The 19,837-nt window shown below is 36.1% G+C and overlaps 1 protein-coding gene across 1 annotated transcript in view; it reads left to right on the forward strand.

Moving 5' to 3' along the window:
- Positions 1-18,864, forward strand: part of LOC110699100 (chloride channel protein CLC-f) — a 22,981-nt gene extending 4,117 nt beyond the window's left edge. Inside the window, 7 exon segments of the mRNA XM_021876588.1 lie at positions 7,537-7,731; positions 12,725-13,179; positions 13,272-13,376; positions 14,194-14,409; positions 14,490-14,693; positions 15,647-15,879; positions 18,510-18,864. Of these exon segments, the coding sequence (XP_021732280.1) occupies positions 7,537-7,731; positions 12,725-13,179; positions 13,272-13,376; positions 14,194-14,409; positions 14,490-14,693; positions 15,647-15,879; positions 18,510-18,588 (1,487 nt within the window). The 3' untranslated portion in view covers positions 18,589-18,864.
- Positions 18,865-19,837: the final 973 nt, after the last annotated feature.

Consider the following 19,837-nt stretch of genomic DNA (forward strand, 5'->3'; position numbering starts at 1 on the left):
GCACGCGGCCTACTATAATCACCACCCGTTAGACTCTAGTCAAGACTCCCCGAAGTAATTGGCAAGGCTAAGTGATGATGCTTCAAAGTTTAATGTGAAAGCTTAAAAACACAAGTAAGAAAGCAAGTAAGAAGATATGTAAGAGAGAGTTTACAAATGTGTGGATGATGCAAAAATAAGGGGGAATATCCCTATTCGCAGTCCTCCTTACAACCTAGAGACTTCCTATCTAGAATGTTATTACCCTCCTCAAATGGAGGGTTCTACATACACAAGTCATAGAGACCTATACACAATTCTAAGTACTTCTCTCTTATGTACAAGATGCTAGAGAACTCTATACAATTCTAGCTCAAAGAGTATGTAAAAGATTGCCTTAGAGAGTTCTAGAGGCCAACAGTCATTTCTTGAACCTCATACTGCAATTTTGAATTTTCCAAGCCCCACCTTCGAAAACTGACTTCACCATGATCATTGGACCCTAAAACGCCAGACCCCAAATTTGGGTCCATTTGGACTTTATTTGGGCCTCCAAACACTGCACTATTGTGTTATTGTAAATGTGGTGTTCACTTAGAATATAAGAGGAAGCAAAGCGCTGACTTGGTTGACTGCTTGGGTAAAGCTAAGTATGACTAAGTCGGGGTATTGAGCAAATCAATGTAATTGAACAAATCAAGGTAGAACTAACAGCGTAATGTATTTTTTAATCTCGGCCTAATGTGTAATTGAGCAAATCAATGTTTTTAATTTGCTCACTTAGGGGGCAAATTGGAGAATTTTTAATTTTTCACTTTGGGGGCAAATTGGAGATTTTCTAATTTCTAAGCCTGATGTCGGCACGTCCCGCTCTTTTCATCTTTACAACCTATGACAAGCGAGAACGCCACACATATGTCCTCACTTGGGGGGGGGGGGGGCTAGTTGTACGGGATAGTGCCGACACCGTTAGGATTTGTCCACTAAAATACGTTACGCTGTTAGTTCTCCATTATTACGTATATCGGCGTACTCTCCATAACGGCCTTCATCACGACCACGTGGAGAGCTGCTTCCCACCACATAGGCACCTGCTGTCTATGAAGTCAACTTGCCACCTATGTCGATAGGTGGCACTAGCTTGGTTGTTTTCTTATAAATACCCAAGCATAATTCATTATTAAGGTACGATCTTTATCTCTCTAACTCTCTATCTCTCTCTCTCTTAAACACTCTCTCATCTCTTCTCTATTCTTCTCATCAAATTGCTGACGTTAGCACCAGAGCGGTTATCCCCGGGTTAGCTAATTTGCCATTCGTACTTAATTGGTTGATAAACCGTTAAGGATCCCAAGACTCAAGTACCGTAGCTCACCGGAACAGTAAGTGCTCATAGCCGAAGAGGATGAGCATAAAACGGCATGCGTCATTCGCTATGGTTCGTATGAGTTCTTAGTGATGCCCTTTGGATTCACCAACCCCCCTCTACATTTTGCACTTTGATGAACAAGATCTTCCAGCCCTTATTAGACTAATTTGTTGTTGTTTATCGCGATGACTCCTTATTTGGACTCACCACGTAGATCATGATGGAGCATGACAAGGTGAGCTCCATCGTTGGGTGGGAGCCCAAGAATTCGGATGAAAGGTGTCAAAGGGCCTTTGATTATTTGAAGAAAGTAGTCACCGAAAAGCCCGTCTTAGCACTGTCCAACTACTCAAAGCCATTTGAACTTCACACGGATGCCGTCGATTTTGCTATTGGAGGGGTGCTCAAGCAAGAGGGTATCCCATAGCCTACGAGTCACGCAAGCTCAATGATACCATAAAGAGGTATCCGCGGCACGACAAAGAGATGACAACAACCATTCACTGCTTGCGGATTTGAAGGCACTACTTGCTTGGGACTAGGCTCACCATCTACACCGACAACATTGTAACAAGCTACTTTCAAAATCAAAAGAAGCTAAGCCTCTCGGTGGCAAGACTTCTTGTGGTGTTAAGGATTGTTGGCCCATGACTAGCATCAAAGGGCCCTTGTTGCCTCGAGTAACATCCATCAACTTGGCCTAATCTCATTATTGGACTAATAAAGTGCCTTAAGTACAGTTCCAACAAAGCATTGGGGTGAAAGCTCATGGAGAAGTGAAGACCTGATTCAAGAAGCTTGAATAACTCCGTCTAAAATTCCCAGTTAACTTGGTTCACGCTCGCCGATGATGCTTCTTGGCAAGCCCTAATATTTCACAATATGCTTGAAAAAGAGCATGGCTGCTTACTAAGCTGTATAATCCTTGGGTGCCGGTATGTAACTCTCATATTTGAAAAAACGATCAAGAGCCGTACCAGATGAAATAAATCGAAACGCTTTCCCAAGGCCGTTCCGATAACGGCAGGGTTCAAACAAACCAGTCGGCACTCGTTGCTCAATCTTCTCTTGTTGGCACACAAGACAAGTCCTTATATAGGCCTCTACATCACCCCTCATGTGAGGCCAATAGTAAGTCCCATCCCCCATAGTACTATGGCACTCCTTTAGCGCATCCCCACCTAAGATTGTCCCACTCAGGCACAAAGATAAGTCATTCGACGGTATAGAGAATGCCATCTTTTTCCTTCCTTCCTTCCTTGGTGAACTCCAAAAGTCCTTTAGCCATAGGATTTTGAGTGATGCCATCCTTAATCCGATTAATAATGTCGCTTGCTTATAATGCTAACACTAGCAAGCATAGCCTTGGGCTAAGAGCGTTCTCAACAACGTTTGCTTTGCCCGACTTGTACTCCATGGCATAATCGAACTCAACCAAGAAGTCTTGCCATCGAGCTTGCTTGAGGCTTAGCTTCTTTTGATTTTGAAAGTAGCTTGTTGCGACGTCGTTGTAGTTAACCGACTCCTAAGCATATAGTGCCTCCAAATCCGCTTGCCGTGAATGATAATTGTCATCTCTTTGTCGTGCACCGGATACCTCTTTTCGGTATTATTGCTTGCGTACTCATAGCTTGCGTACTCATAGGTTACGAGATGCCCCTCTTGCATGAGCACCCCTTCAATAGCAAAATAAGAGGCATTCGTGTGATGTTCTAATGCTTTGGCTAGTCAGTGCTAAAAGATGCTCTTTGGTAACTGTTTTATTGACTGATGTTGCCGTGTCAAATAACTCTTAATGAAGCGGCGGTAGTAGTTGGCTAGCTCAGAGACATTGTAGGGCTCTTCCCACTCATTGATGTAGCGCACCTTGTCATGTTCCATCACGATCTTCCCAGATGCGTTGCCATAAATAAGACACCTCCCCCAGCGAACGAGCACTTCTCCTTCTTAACATACAACTCGTTCTCATGCAAGACCTTGAACACTTGCCTTAGGTGTTGCACATGGTCTTGCAACACGACAATATCATCAAGATAGACGACGACAAATTTGTCTAAGCAGCACCGAAAGATTTTGTTCATCAAAGTGCAAAATTTAGTTAGGGCGTTGGTAAGGCCAAAGGGATCAAGAACTCATACGAACCATAGTGAGTGACGCATGCCGTTTTATGCTCATCCCCATCAGCAATGCGCACTTGCTAAGTCAAGTTTAATGAAGAAGTACTTGGCTTTACCCAAGCGGTCGAACTAGTCTGTGACTAACGAAATTGGATACTTGTTCTTTATAGTAATCTTGTTGAGTGCCTGATAGTCGATGCACATACGCAAGCTCCTATCGTGCTTGCGTAGGAAAGCACGGGTGCTCCATATGGTGCTTTGGATGGCCTTATGAACTTTGCATCCTCGAGTTACACTAACCTCTTGTTCTCAGTGAAGCTCTTCATCAACATTCATCAACATTCAAGGATGTTGCTTACCCATTTTTTATGCCTTTCCGAGAATGGCTCACCGCATCTTGGCTTTGACCTCCTCGCGAGTGATAGGAACGGTCCAAGCCCCTTGATCCTTCTCGATAGTCATGGTTTCGGCCCTTTGAAAAGTCCATGGATCACTAAGTTCATGAACTCTAGCCCAAGCATTAGATCAAAGTCATCCATTTTCATGACTGTCAAGTCCACCGTCCCCTTCCATTCACCCAAACAAAGAGGGACTCCATGAGCCACACCATGGATAGGTGCTGTAACACCCCAAATCTCCCTTTACGAATATACTAGAATGGTATGTATAAAATACCGTAGAGATAGAATTAGGCGTATTACCGCCACGTGAAAACGTAAGGCTAACTCAAACCCACTAATTTAGTAGCGGAAATTAAAACCAACTTTATATTATTACTCCACGTGAAATCACCACGAATGCTTACCAAAATTGGTAAACAGGGCGAACCAAAAACAAATAGGAATACGTGTTAGCAAAAATGCTAAGTACATATAACTGCAAGACATGTTAAATTCTTTTATTAGGCAAACATGCTTCTGAAATAGTTACTTAATTTAAACATGCCAAAATATGACTTCGTTAAAATTCATCACTCTCCAAAATTGACTTCCCAAATTTGTACTTTCCAATATAGACTTTCTAAACATAGGAATATTTAAAGATATAAACTTTCCAAATAAGTAGATTTCCAAGCATGTATAAAACTAGAATTTAGCCTGTGCACTTGTTGGTTAAATATTTAAATGTTTTTAAATAAAGAGTTGTTTTATTGTAAATTTGGATTGCTCTACGTTTAATTTAAATCAGATTAAATATAAGTATAAATTGCATTGGAGAAATACTACCTAATGCAAAAAATCAAGGCAATGAAAAAAAAAGGAAAAAATAATTCAAAATCAAAAAATAAAGAGAAGTCAAATACAATATTTATCAACACATAAAAAAAGATAAGATCTAATTTAAAAAAAAAAAATCATTATAACATTAAAAAAAAACTATAAAGAAAAACCAAAATCCATCCAAAAACAGGAAGTTGGAAGGACACTTAAAATCATCCAAATCTTAAAAAAAAAAAATAGCTTAGTGGATCTAATTCAAAATTTAACAAAATCAATATTAAAATACTCCTAAATGAAAACCAAAAGCAAAGACAAAGTAAAAAAAAAAAAAAAAACCATGTAAAAATTAAAATATAGCCAGGATTTTTATAAAAATGTAACGAAATTATACAAGAAATTGTAAATAAAAATAAAAAATCAAATTTGTAAACATTGAATATAAAAAATTATAAATATCTATGAAAAACGCTAGATGAAATTCTATAGCACAAAACGTTTATAAATAAAATAAAGGAAAAATTTACAGGAATAATCCCACTTTTAAGGGATCTTTCAAAATAGTCTAACCTTTTAATTAACTCAATATAGTCCAAATTTTTGTCATTGTCTGCTAAAATTGGCTCGGTTCTGCTTTATAGGTAATAAATTTTTATTAAATTTTCTTTTTTGGATAATTAAGATATTTTCTTTGATCTTTATCCAAACTGGTATCATTTTTCCTCTCTCTTCCTTCATTTTCTATCATCCATCTTCCTTTTTTACAATTACTGTGAAATAGTAATTGGTAATTTGATGTACACATCAACTTAGGAATTTCTAATAATACTACTTGGCTTCCCTTAATTTTATAATTTCCTCAGCAGATATAAATGTAGTTGGAAGCATGGTATAAAAACTCGCCCGTTATGTCGCGATGCGGCCGAGACTTAACGGATTTCGAGCCTGCCGATACGAGATTTCCCGTTTTGTAACGGGTTTTTTTTGAAAACACCGCATTTTCAGGTGATACAGGAGATATTCAGTCAGAACGCAAATAAATAGCTTGAATTTTGTGGCAGCTCCATTGTTTCTGGTGACTGCATGATAAAGAATTAGAAAGAGAAAGAGGGAGAAGGTGAAAGGTTGATGAGCTGGGAGTGTGGGACAACTGTGTGGTCAAGTGAACATGTAATTGTTCTTTAAAATATTTTATATTTTTTTTTACTTTACCCATGTCCTCACAAATTCTTGTCTTTTGGACCCACCTTTATTTATTTATTTATTTACTTTTATTTTTTTACAATTTATGTACTATGTGCCACTTTTATTAGTTTCTATTATTAGTTTGTTTTCAACTTAAGTTCTGATTTTTTATGAATTAGCACATAAAAATTATTGAATAAATAATTATAAGTTTTTAAAATTTTCTACCGTGATCACCGCGACCCAGTCCGAGATCAACGCATCATTTGTGTTACCGTATTACCGCGACCGTTCCTGCGATCGCGATCGATACCACATTTTTATTGTATGGTTGGAAGTCGATGAAACCCACCAAGAGCAAGAATAACAAATCTAAGTGAACCATTACTGTAATTAATAACGTTACTCCATTGACGGATACAGATCAACTTCCATAATCGTTCATCTTAAGCCATCCGATTACACTATTTGCTTACCCATGATGCTGTAGCAGAGGTTTTTGTTTAATCTTGCAGATTGGGAATCGGAATCGGAATCGGAATCAAAATCAAAATTGTTGGTTGGTTGATCTTCATCTTGATCTTTGATTTTGGGTTTTTTGGTTATTGGTTGTGGTGGCTATTATGAGAAGTATTTGGATGGTTTGGCAGTCGATTTTGGGTGGTGGTTTAGGGGTGGTTTCGGTGGTCTGGTTATGTGCGGTGGTTTCAATACTCTCGTGGTTTGCTTGGTGGTAAGGTTGGGTCGTCGAAAGGGAGGTCAATGGGTTGGGTGGTCGGTCGCGTGTGTTGAGTGGGTTTAGTAGGTGGTGAGGGCTTGGTGGTAAGTTGTAGACAGGGTGGTTCGTGGTTCGGCGGTGGTTTATTGGGTGTTGGTTTTTTTTTTATTGATTAAAACTAATTAATAAATTTAAATTGATACTTTTAATTTAAAATATTAATTAATTAAGTTGGAACCAATTAGGATAAGACACTTGTGCAGTTAACTTATTGAATAGGTTACCATTAGGTCTCAATAGGTTACGTACCATTTTAGGAAGATAGATGTAAAAGGTGGGATTATATTGAGTTAATCCAAAGGTTGGACCAATTTGAGAAGACAGCGAAAATGTGAGATTATTCTCATCAATTTTTCCTAAAATAAAAACAAAATTCATAAAAAAAAGAATCAAAAACGAATTTTAGGAAATAAATTTGAAAAAAAAACCCAGCAAAAAACACCATATCAAATCTAAATAAAAAAAATTCATTAAAAATGATAATGAAACATACAACGAAACAGTAAAATAAAAACAATTAAAATATAAAAATCACTTTAAACATTGAAAAGAAAATAAAAACTATACATACATATCTTTATAAAAACTCAAATGAAATTTCAAAGCACAATTTGCTTTAAAAAATGATTAAATTCAAAATCATAAAGAAATGAATTTTGGAAACAAATTCTAAAAATTCAACATATTAAGTTATTATTACACCTGGATAGTGATGTTGTTATCATTAATCAATCTGCTTTAAAGCAGTTATTTTTTCTGTTAATGTTGCTCTTCCTCTTCCAAATTCAAAATTTCTACATGTAATCCCTTTGTTTATATTTCATATAACTGTGGTAGCTGAGCGCGGTCTTTCAAGTAGTCTAATTTTCATCCATTGTTTTTCTTGGACAGGTTTCAATGCAGCAGTTGCTGGTTGTTTCTTTGCTATTGAGACAGTATTAAGACCTCTTCGTGCTGAAAATTCACCTCCGTTTACAACTGCAATGATAATATTAGCTTCTGTTATTTCATCAACCGTGTCAAATGAATTGCTAGGGAATAAATCAGCTTTTACAGTGCCATCGTATGATTTGAAATCGGCAGCAGGTATTTATTTCTCTTACTATCACTTACTAAACACCAATATTCATTGTTAGACTATGTTACTTGGACTCGTACGTGTCCGAGTGTCTAACTCGTATGTGTCCGAGTGTCTCGGCTATTTTGTGAAAAAAAATCTATGATTTTGAACTAAAATGAAGTTCAAAGTGTCGAGGGTCCAACACGAGTACTTGAGGTAAAATGAAGAGTGCAAGTAACATAGTTGTTGGACATACCTATTAGTTTTAAATAAAGCACAATTTAGTACACAGTCACTCTCATATTAAGTAGATTAAGTTGGACATAAAGTGTTGCTTAACGTATGAGATCAATAACAAACAGGTAAAGATGAGATACTATTAGGAATATGGGAATTTATATTAGGGAAATTCTCATTGATACCATTGTGGTATTGACTTTTCCCATTGATACACTTGAAATTTTGTCTTCCCACTTGTACACCTGTGGTTTGGTCTTTTTCCTAGCCGTGACTAACACCGTTAATAACTATTAAATTAAGTTAACTAATTAATGAAAAGACTCTGATACCCCTTAAAACATCTAATGTCTCGTTTTGTGTGTCGAAAATGGTTCGGCTAAAGTTAACCTCAAAATTAGCAAAAAAAAAAAAACACAAGTGTCTCTCGTATGCGTGTCGAGAATTGTCTCGTTTTGCGTGTCGTTATTTTTTCGTGATAATAATTGTTCCGTTAAGGCTTTAGGGGTAATTTTGGTTCTTTATGGGTCTAAATTTAGCTCGAAATTGACAAAAAAAATAACAGAAATGTCTCATTTTGCTAATTTCGAGGTCAATTTGGACTCTTAAGGGCTATAATGACCCCTAAAACTTTGACCGAATAATTTTCGACATGCAAATCGAGACATTAGATGTTTAAGAGGGGTGTTATAGTCTTTTCTTTAATTAATTAATTAATATAATTTGCTAGTTATTAACGGTGTTAGTCACGGTTTGAGAAAAAGACCAAACCACAGGTGTACCAATAGGAAGGCAAAATTTTTGGAGTGTATCAATGGGAAAAGTCAATACCACAGTGGTACCAATGAGAATATCATTGTAATATATTTTCCATATGGACCTTTGATAGTATTTAAGATGATTATATATCTTAGCGATATGTTAAGATAAAATTATGTTAAGTGATAATTAGAATATTATCTTATAGGAAGTTGTTAGGTGTTATGATTGTTTCTTAATAGTTGAGATTGACTAGGTTATCCCTTGTATAAATGGTTGATGATTATTACAATAATATGAGAAGCTAAAGTGCTAAATTGTTAAGCCTTTTTACCCTAAACTTGTTTCCTGATAATATATTTTCATATATCCCTAAGAGAGCAATAGAGTATTTGGGTTTGAAGTTTGCAATTTTTAGGGTTTATTTGGTGGTGGTTCCGGGTAAAAAGACAATGGAAAAGGTAGAGAATGGGTGGCATATTAGTGGTTCTTGCGGTGGTCAAAACAAAGAAGAAAATGAAGATAATAGTTGTTAAACCCTTCTCTTCTTTGTTGATTATCACAATTCTTGGTTTGGTTGTGAAATGAGTATTATAAATTTAGATAATTGTTGGTAAAGTGGGAGTTTTAATGATGTAATATGGAGGAAGGAGAGGTAAGAAGGGTGCTTGGAGCTGCCATGGGAGGAAGGTAAGAGAAATCTATGATTTATTTTTAATCTCTCTTCGTTCCCTTTTGTTTTTGATGTTTGGAATTATTCGAGGTTTTTAAGGAACTGTGTAAAGTAGAGGTATATTGGAATTAGTTCAATGATTAGATGTACATTTTCATTAATATTAAGAATATTGTAGATGTGGGGTGAAGACTATAAAAAGAAAAGCAAGGTTGTAGAAGGAGGAGAGAGAAAGTAATAATAAGTCTTGAAAACCCATTAAAATATTGCAAATGGTACGATTGCACATGGAAAATTAAGGACAATAGAGTATTTAATTTGCATAATAAGGGTAATTTTGTCCAAAATTAATGACTTAAAAAATAAAGATCCTAAATGTAAAGTGGAACACCCTAATTGGAAGCATAAAAAAGGGAACGGAGGGAGTATTTATCAAATTAGTGAATCTAGGTCATGGAAGTTAATTTACAAATAACAAAGGGTCACGTAATTTATAAATAAAAAGGGTCATTTTTGAAAAAAAAAAAAATTCACCATATGGAAGTTCACAAAATACAAGTCACCATGTAACATATCTCGAGTTTTTTCTTGTTGTTACCCTTAGTTTAGTTTTACTTCTAAGCTCGAACTTAATTACCCATCTATATTACTGCTACATTGTTTTAATTCTACTAAGGGCATAGAAAGGATAAACAAAATTTCCCTTCCTCATTTCTCACGCATTAATCATAGCACGACATCCATCACAAAGTCACATGTGGTTTCCCTTTTATAAAGCAAGGAACCAATTATTCTTGTATTACTAGGATAAATGAGGAGATAGATTTATGTATTGGTTCATATGCTAACCCCAACAAGTCCTACACAATAAGTGGAGCCTAAAGACACAAGGTAGGTTTCGAGTTCGTGCTATGATTATACTCAAAGTAATGCCATATACGAGCAAGAGAATGGCCTAGCTAGAAGTCACATGGCCTTTTAGGTTAGTAGAACACATGTCCAAGTACATGGGATTTGTGGCAAGGTGCCACAACCGTATACATTAATAATGTAGTTTGACGTGGTTATGGGGGTTTCCTTGCAAGCTACAATGTTTCCTAGTTTGAGTTGGTTTAGAATACTTAATTAATCACGTTCCCATTTTATCTAAATTAGTATTAGGAAGATAATATGTAGTTTGTTATCAAATTTTGTTATTTGAGACTTAGTTTAGGTTTAGATTACTATAAACTTGAAGGAGATATGGGTCCATATTTTATAGAAAGGGTCTAGGATTTTCTTTTTTCTAAGGGAGAAATACACTCTTAGGCTACTAGATTAGAGTTCTTAAGAGGTGTGAGTTGTAATTTAAGGGTTGCTGTGAGGGTTTTTAATATTTTTTAATAAATTATTGACGGCTTGTGGTTTTCTACCTTGCTAGTTTGTGAAGGGTGCTTTCCATGTGAAATCATGTTTCCATTGTTTTTTATTTTTCGTACCTTTAATTTGTTTACATCATCTTGTTTATTGATTGCGTATCCATTTCTACTATTGCTAACAAACCTTGTCATAAAGATTTTATTGTTATTTTCTTAACAAGATCAATCCACAAACTCCAAAGTTTTCTTATTTCTTAAAATATCGATCTGCCCTGCGCGGCTCATTACTCATTTCTCTAGTGCTTTCACATCCCCAATAATAATGCCATCTATTTCTCAACTGATGTCCCCACTTATTTCATTGCTCTTCACCAATTTCCCTGCCTTAATCTGTATTTTCGACAGAGTAGTGTGGTGTTATGGCCCCAATTTCTCTTCCTTAGTTTGGATTTTGTTCTTGTGTCATTGTAGTATGGTTTTCAGTTGTAGGTTGATTAAAATTTTGGTAGATTTAAAAAAAAAAAATGGGGTGAGATTAAATTGGGTGTAAATTAGGAAAATTGAAACCACATGTATATCATGTTCAATGTTTTAAACTCCTTGATTTATGGTAAATGATCATTCTTTTTGCAAGGGATTTAATGGTTTAAAATTTACATTAAATTTTATAATTGGGGGTAAAGTTTTAAAACTTTAAAGTTGGGGCAAAATATAAAATTTAGCTTAAATTTGGGGTTTAGATTAACAAAATTTAGCATTAAGGTGTTTATAACGAGGCAGAATGGGTGTACTCAAGGTTTATTAGGTTTGAAATCTTTGGATGTAGGCCCTACATATGAAAAATTTGACCGATTTTGTAGTAAGATAGTGCACTATAACAGAAACAATGTAAACGATCTCTGCTTACAAAGTCTAAAGTAATAGTTGAAAAATCTTCCAATAAAAAAATTGTGTACCTATTCCTCATAAAATGTATTGGAATACTTATCAAACCTGTGGTGTGTTGGGCTGGTGAGATTTCAAGAACTGTATTACAATAATTAGTGTATATGAGATTTGGAACCATGACATTAAGGAGAGTAAAACTTCCACTTTCTACATATTAACAACTCAATTATATCCTGTATATATTCTTGGAAATGCTATATTACTCCCTCCGTTTCATATTAAATGCAACACTAGGGTGTTCACAAAGTTTAAGAAAATTTATAGGGTGGGGCCCAAAAGAGGATTTTTTATAATATAAAGTATTGTTGGTAGGAGAGAGATATAATAAAAAAGTAGTATAAGTGGGGTTGGTAGGAAAGAGAAATAATAAAATATTTGTGAAAGTGGGGTTAGTGGGAGAGAGAAATTATAAAATAATGGTGGGTCCTTGCCAAAATAGTAGTGTTGCAGTTATTATGAAACGGCCGAAAATGGAAAGTGTTGCATTTAATATAAAACGGAGGGAGTATTACGTAATGAGGCCTCCATATTTAAAGGCCATTGTGTGATCAATGGTCGCATAGACTGCACATGCCAATAGCCTTACATGACTTAATACATTTTCCACCTAAACGGCATCCATAGTGGATATTCTTATTGATGTTCATGATGATGATGGCATAAAGTGTCAGAAATGCCGCATAATGGTGATTGATATTGGTAAATTTGACTTCATTGTTCATTATCACAAATGCTTTCCATGTGACTAATGGTGCAGTTGACGCAGTATTAATATTCTGTAGATTTCTCTTATTGCTTTTTGATTCTTTCGATGTATCTTTCTTGATATTGCCTCAATTGAGAAGGGGCAGATTGCTAACATCTAGACCACAGACCCCATATTACCATTGTAGGCGATGGTGGTGTTTGTGTCATCTTAACTTTCAGATGTTTATCTGATCATATAGCTACCTTTTTATGTTCTTTTTACCTTTGGTCTTGAAATATGTAGAAGAGTTTGGAAAATTGTAGGCTTTAATAGTGAAATTTGTTGCTTCTGTGCAGAACTGCCATTGTACTTGATTTTGGGTATGCTATGTGGTGTTGTTAGTGTAGTTTTCACGCGCTTAGTAGCTTGGTATACCAAGTTCTTTGAGTTCATCAAGGAAAAGTTTGGCCTACCTTCTGTTGTCTGTCCTGCATTAGGAGGTTTAGGGGTAGGGATCATAGCCCTCAAATATCCTGGAATTTTGTATTGGGGCTTCACAAATGTTGACGAAATTCTCCACACTGGGAAAAGTGCTTCAGCACCTGGAATCTGGCTATTGGCTCAATTAGCAGCAGCAAAAGTTGTAGCGACAGCTCTGTGTAAAGGATCTGGGCTTGTAGGTGGCCTCTATGCACCAAGCTTGATGATTGGTGCTGCTGTTGGTGCTGTTTTTGGAGGTTCAGCTGCTGAACTGATTAATTCAGCTTTACCAGGAAACACTGCTGTTGCCCAGCCTCAGGCTTATGCTCTGGTAAGTGGTAAATTGCACTTCGACTGGGATGCAATATTATTTTGATGTTGCTGTGATTTTTGTTTTTTCATAAAACTTAGTCCATATTGCAGGTTGGAATGGCTGCTACATTAGCTTCTGTTTGTTCAGTACCCTTGACGTCTGTTTTACTTCTTTTTGAATTGACTAAAGATTACAGGATATTGCTTCCACTCATGGTAAAGCTCTTAATCTTCGCTTTCTTGAGACTGGTTTCTTGTTCTTTAAACATGCTCAAGTATGCCAGTGCTCACCTACAGCTTACTGATGCCATAATTCTTGGTTCAAATCATATCCTTTCTTTTTAGATTTATAGCCAACAATTATATAAACTACTTTGTGACACTATTCATGAGATCTACATCCTAATTTTTGTCTCTGCTTTGGATGTTTCATTATCGTTTCAAATAATAAATTTCTGTAATCACCCTCCCCCCTTTTGCTCTTCTGCTAGGTTCTTAGATTTATCTTAAAGCTTGTGGACTTCTAGATTCTAGTTGTGTTTCCTTTATCCAATAAACTATTTTGCTACTTTATTCATGAGATTTACCTCATAATTTTTGTCTCTGCTTTGGATGTTTCAATATTATTTCAAGTAATAAATTGCTGTACCCCTCCTCCCCCCTTTTTTTGCTCTTCTGCTAGGTTCTGAGGTTTATTTTAGAATAGATTTATCTTAATGCTTGTGGAGTTATAATTCTAGTTGTGTTTCCTTTGTTCAATAGAGGACACTTTCAGTTGGACATGAAGGGGAATGTCATTTCAGCATAATATAAAGGCTAATAACTAAAACTGTCTTGTTGACAAATTTAATATTTTTCTTGATATCTGAATGTCATAAACCTTGATGTGATTCAACCTTAACCTTTTTGCCCGTATAATGAGGTGCAGTTGCCCTTCCCCGATAGATTCAATGAATTTTGTATTTAAGTGGTGAGCTTCAGTAATTTTTTTGCTTTCTACATGCATCTGATTGTACACCATTCCTCATCATAGGGGGCTGTTGGTTTGGCAATATGGGTCCCTTCTGTTGCAAATCAAAGAAATGAAACTGACTCAAGGAATCCAACAAGAGGCTATTCTTTTGTTTTTCCTCGAGATGATGCTGAGGACCCTGACAAGGGAACTGGAGATCATTTAGAGCTCTCTGTCATGAAAGATTCTCATTTTCTTAGATCAATCGATGAAGAAGTATCTCTAGATGGTTTGAAGGTAAACTTCTTTTTCACTGCTTGATGATTGCTGTATTCTATTCGTTAACTGGGCTTGATATTTCAAACATGATTTATCAGGTATCCCATGCTATGTCAAAGAACTATTTGAAGGTTGGCCTGGACACAACTTTGAGAGATGTGATGAAATATATGCGTGAAAATCAGCAGAATTGTGCCCTAGTAGTTGATGATAAGAATCTACTGGAGGGTATCTTGACGAGTGGTGATATGGAAAGGTGTTTGTCTAAAAATTCTGGCAACAGCAAGTCCGCACAACATGATGTATGTGATATTATTGCCTGTTTCATCTGTGTTTAATGATCTATAGAACTGTATTTATATTCACTTTGGTTATTGATGTGGTGGTGATGCAGCTGTTCTCTGTTTTGCCTATCAAGCATCCTAATGGATCCTTGGTTTTTTTTTTTCCTTCTATTCTTTTACCTTTGGTTTTTTCCTTCTATTCCTTTTAGTCATGAGAAGTGAGTTAATATAATTTATTATATGGTTAAGTCTTATTCTATCTGTATTTGTGAAACATGGAAATTGCTCAAGGGGTAGTGTCTGAAATGTGTTTGGTACACACCTGTGAGAAACAATGCTTTCAAAACTATAATCGGAACTCTAAGGAGGCTGACATAAAGCTTCTTCCCTCTTAAATGTTTGACGAGATGCTCAATATAATGCTCAAGCATCAAAAACTCAAAAATTGGGAAATACTTCCTTTGTTTTCTTTAAAATGCAATACACCTTTTTGACACGCTTTTTTAGGAGGTGATTCGAATAAGTAAACGAGCTACTTTATCAAAATTATTTTAACACCATGATTAGAGAAGGCTTAGCTAATTTGTGTATAAATTATTTTGATTAATTTGTGTGTTTACCTACTCTAATCACCTCCTAAAAAAGCATGAAAAAAAGGTGTGTTGCATTTAAAAGAAAACAGAGGAAGTATAAATTATGGAAGGGCAGTATTTTATGTCGAAGTAGGAAAAAAAATCTTGTTTTCCCCCTTCAAATGTTTCAATTTTTGTTTCCTGATTGTATGTTTGCAAGAATTACCATATCTGCGTTTGAGTGTTTCAGTTTCCATTTCTGCAATCCTTGCCATTTCCTTGTTTCTTAGATCTATGTAGAGGAGCCTTGCAGGAGTAAGGGATTTGGCAGCTTTCCGCACATTTTTCTTTTGGCTTCTTGTGAATTATGCATGACATCTATTTGTGGATTATTAACAGGTGTATGCATGTCCAGTTTATTCTGTCTGTACTCGTGGAATGAGCTACCGGGGTGTGGAGCGTGGTGTTTTGACTTGCTATCCGGATACTGACTTAGTGACAGCCAAGGATCTAATGGAGGCTAAGGGTATTGGGCAGTTACCAGTTGTTATGAGAGGTGGAGACTCCCGAGAAGAAAGAAGACGAAGAATTGTAGCTGTCCTTCATTATGATTCTATTTCAAACTATCTCAGGTATGTAGGCTCTCCATGTTTCATTTTTTCATCCTGATTTTTTTAAACTATCATTACATTTTAGTGGCTGCTGCAATGTAGGAATTTTACTGATCTACTCCCTGCGTACCCAAATAAAGTTATCAATTTTTCACAAAATGTTTCTCCAAATATAGTTCCCTTTCTTTCTTCTACTTTTTTTATTTTTTTATTTTTATTTTTAGAGTTGGCCCCACGTAATTAATACTTCGTGTAATTCAATAATAAAAATATAAAAGCCTTCAGTTGACCACAAACCCTTTTTTTTTTTTTTTTGCAAAATTACACTCATTGACACCAAGGGGTTTTGCATTTATTGTTACCAACTTGTACCACTTATTAGATTGACACGGTGACACCAACTTGTTCAAAAAAGCACAAAATTAACATTAATGATATCTAAGTGGGCCCACTTGCTAGCTAGTTAAATATTACTTTATTTAAATCATTTTAAGCATTTGTAAATGAATTATGAATATGTAACTTATTTTTATCAGTCAATTTATTTTATATTAAAAGAACCCCAAATTAACGAAATTATACGTAAAAGAACCCCAATTCTTTCTCTCTCCTCTTTCTTCAATATTTCTCATCTCTTTATTCTTGCGTTTTCTTCCTTTCTACTTAATTTCCCCTTCATCAGCTTTCCTTAATTGTAAGTTAGGTTGTCAAATTTTTGCAAAATTGAAAGGGAGACAATTTATAGAAGCTTATAATTTGGCGTCAACGGTTTTCGTTCCTCCAAATTCTTACAATGTTAAAACTTTCATACGAAAAATTAAAACTCCCATAGGCTTGTTTAAGCTTTAATATCTCCATTTTCATATCTTGATTCTCATTTTCAATCGATTTATTCAACTTTGGTTCATAAAAGTTAGGTTATTTGGGAGAGAAAAGTTGAAGATAAGGGAGAGTAAGTAGAGAAGATGATTGAAGAAAGAGGAGAGAGAGAGAATTGGGGTTCTTTTCGTATTTTAATTTGTGATTTTAAAAAAAACCATGTAATTAAAAATAAGTTACTGATTTCATACTACATAATTCATTTATAAATGCTTAAAATGATTTAAATAAAGTAAAATTTAACCATCTAACAATTGGGCCCACTCAAATATCATTATGTTAATATATTTTTTTTTATTTTTGAACAAGTTGATGTCAATCTAACAAGTGGTATAAGTTGGTGTCAAAAATGCAAAACCCTCCAAAGTTTGTGTCAATGAGTGTAATTTTGCCATTTTTTTTTTTACTTAACCAACAATACCCCCCTATTTTTTTCTCCATGTGATATTGAAGATAAATAAATAAAAAAGAAAACTTAACTATAGCCATTAACTTCCTTTTTTTACTCACCTTCATTAACAACGCCCACTACAATTTTTTCTCCTAACTTGTGCCTAAAAAAATTGGGAACTTTTTGTGGATGGGTGAAGTTCAGCATTTTCTTATAACGAATTGTTAAACTGAATACAATCCAATGGAACCTTGAATTGCGGTACAATATGAGCTACCATTTGATGGGCCTTTCCTCTATTTAGGTCTTTTAACTGGGATCATCTTCTTGTGTTTCATAATTTGATTTATTGCACTTTCACTGCACATTGCTGCGAATTCTGAGTCAATGTAAAGGATTTTTCTTTATTTCTGATTGGAGATTGATTATTGGAAAGTTATGTGCAATTCCAAACCCTTTTTTTTTCTTCGTGTATGACTGGAATTCTCTTAAGTTTTCACTTGCATGAGAGGAATCAATCCCTCTTAATTGTTTTTGTTGCAAACTTTACACTTGTGAATGAAGTTTACTCTTTGGACATGCGTGATACTCCCTTCGTAATTTTGTTACGTTCATTCTATTCCGAGTCCTTTCTATGGCTCCCCTGAGCAGATGCCAACGAGCTGCAGATTTATGGGGCTACTTGGTTGTCAATTTTGGGATTTGCTGTGTTAGCATTTGAAACATAAATTTCACTGAGTTGCATCTAAGAAGTGAAAGGCTATGAAATTATTTGGTTATTGAATTAGAGCTGCATGTTTCTAGGTGCGTGCTGGATAATTTATCTTCTAATAAATTACTCCTAATATTTCTGTTTCCTATAAAATTGATATTGTTAGGAAGGATTTGTATCGGAAAGAGTCCAGTGAGGTTCAGTTTCTTAATAATTTGCTATTGGTATTTTAGGTAAAACTCTGAAAAGCTTTTGGCTTGACTGCAATTATAGATGAAATCAAATTTCAATACTTACTGTGCAGAGAAGGCCACAAGAGTTTTCCACCTGATGTGTTATGTGCATTATAAGGCAGCTATATAAGCAAACAACTGTCTCATTAGACAATTACATTGAAACCCCCATCACGTACACTGCTGAATTAAGGTCATATCTGGTATAATATGGTTGAGAATGTGCAGCTGTTGCATATCACTTTTATAGTAGACAGGCCTCATACCCAACATCATCAGCATCATCATTTGTATGTTTCTTTATGCTTGTTAGTATTTCATGGACATGGTTTTTTTTTTTTTTTTTTTTTTGGAAGAGGACATGGTTTATTTTAATTCTGTTTCCAATCCTAATACTGTTATTAACATCACATTGAACGTCAACCATCATCTGCAGTGAAGAGCTTGCACATCAGAGACCACATCAGCGAGGGGAAGCAGGTCATCATGGAGAAATGGTTGCCAACGGTCACTAATGGTGAAGAAGGCGCTATTTTAATCTGCAGAATCCGAAGCTCAGTGCAAACTTATGATGATCTTCTGCGCTGAAGAGAATCATCATTGAGTTGAACTCTCACGACTAACCTTGGGAAGTACTGCAAGTAAATTTTAGCTCGAGTAAGACACATTATATAGAAGAATTGTTGCCACAACTATTGTATTGCTAGATGTATAAAATATGTAGGTATCTTTTGTCTGTCTTTCTAAAACACGTTCCCTTCTCTTTTATTTTATGCTTTTAGACTTGAAAATAAGGTATTCTCCCCCTCATTTTTAGGCTCTGGCTAATCTATGTCACCCCTCAACCTTGGGTCATTTTTAGCAAGATAATGCATGCCGAGCTCTTAGCCAATTGGCCTAGATCGAGCACGCTCTTGGTATTTGAAGCAAGGCCCTCCGGCTAGAGTGGGCTTGGCCCTTAGCATGACAAGCTAAGCTCTCGGCATCTCTCAGCCTAGAGCAGGCCCTCAACTCCTTCCGCTCAACCTATTCAATCACTCTCTCAGCTTGGCCTCCCTCCTCTCGGCCTATTCAATCACTTTCTCAGCTTGGCCTCCCTCCGCTGCCTATTCAATTACTATCAGCTTGGCCTCCCTCCGCTCGGCCTATTTAATCACTCTCTTAGCTTGGCCTCCCTCTGCTAGGCCTATTCAATTACTATCATTTTGGCCTCCCTCCGCTCGGCCTATTCAATCACTCCCTCAGCTTGGCTTCCCTTCACTCGGCCTATTCAATCACTCCCTCAGCTCGGCCTTTCGTTCATCACAATACATATCCCTCGGCTTACTTAAGTGAAACAAAGGAAAAATTCCCTCGGCCTGCCTACCTAAGGCCCTCGGTATTGCACTCTACCCCTGGCGCTCGGCAATGCTTCCCGCCCCCAACCTTTCGGTTTTCTTAAAAAAAAAAGTTAAAAATGATGATAGCAGATCATTGGCATAGCTCTCAGCACGAAATTTCTCAAAGTACCTCCATGTGGGGGTATAAGGCACTTGGTTTATTTCTCAAGGTACCTCCGCCTTAGGTATAAAGCACTTGTTTTTATTCTCAAAAGTACCTCTGCCCGGGTATAAATCTTCTTGGGTTTTTATTCTCAAAGTACCTCCACCCAGGGCATAAAGCTTCTTGGGTTTTTATTCTCAAAGTACCTCTAGAAGCTCTCGGCTCTCTCTCCATCAAAACCCAAGCTATCAGTCTATCTGCATAAAAGAAAGAAAGCTCCCC

This window comes from Chenopodium quinoa, unplaced genomic scaffold (assembly GCF_001683475.1).
Source record: "Chenopodium quinoa cultivar QQ74 unplaced genomic scaffold, ASM168347v1, whole genome shotgun sequence".
NCBI lineage: Eukaryota > Viridiplantae > Streptophyta > Magnoliopsida > Caryophyllales > Amaranthaceae > Chenopodium > Chenopodium quinoa.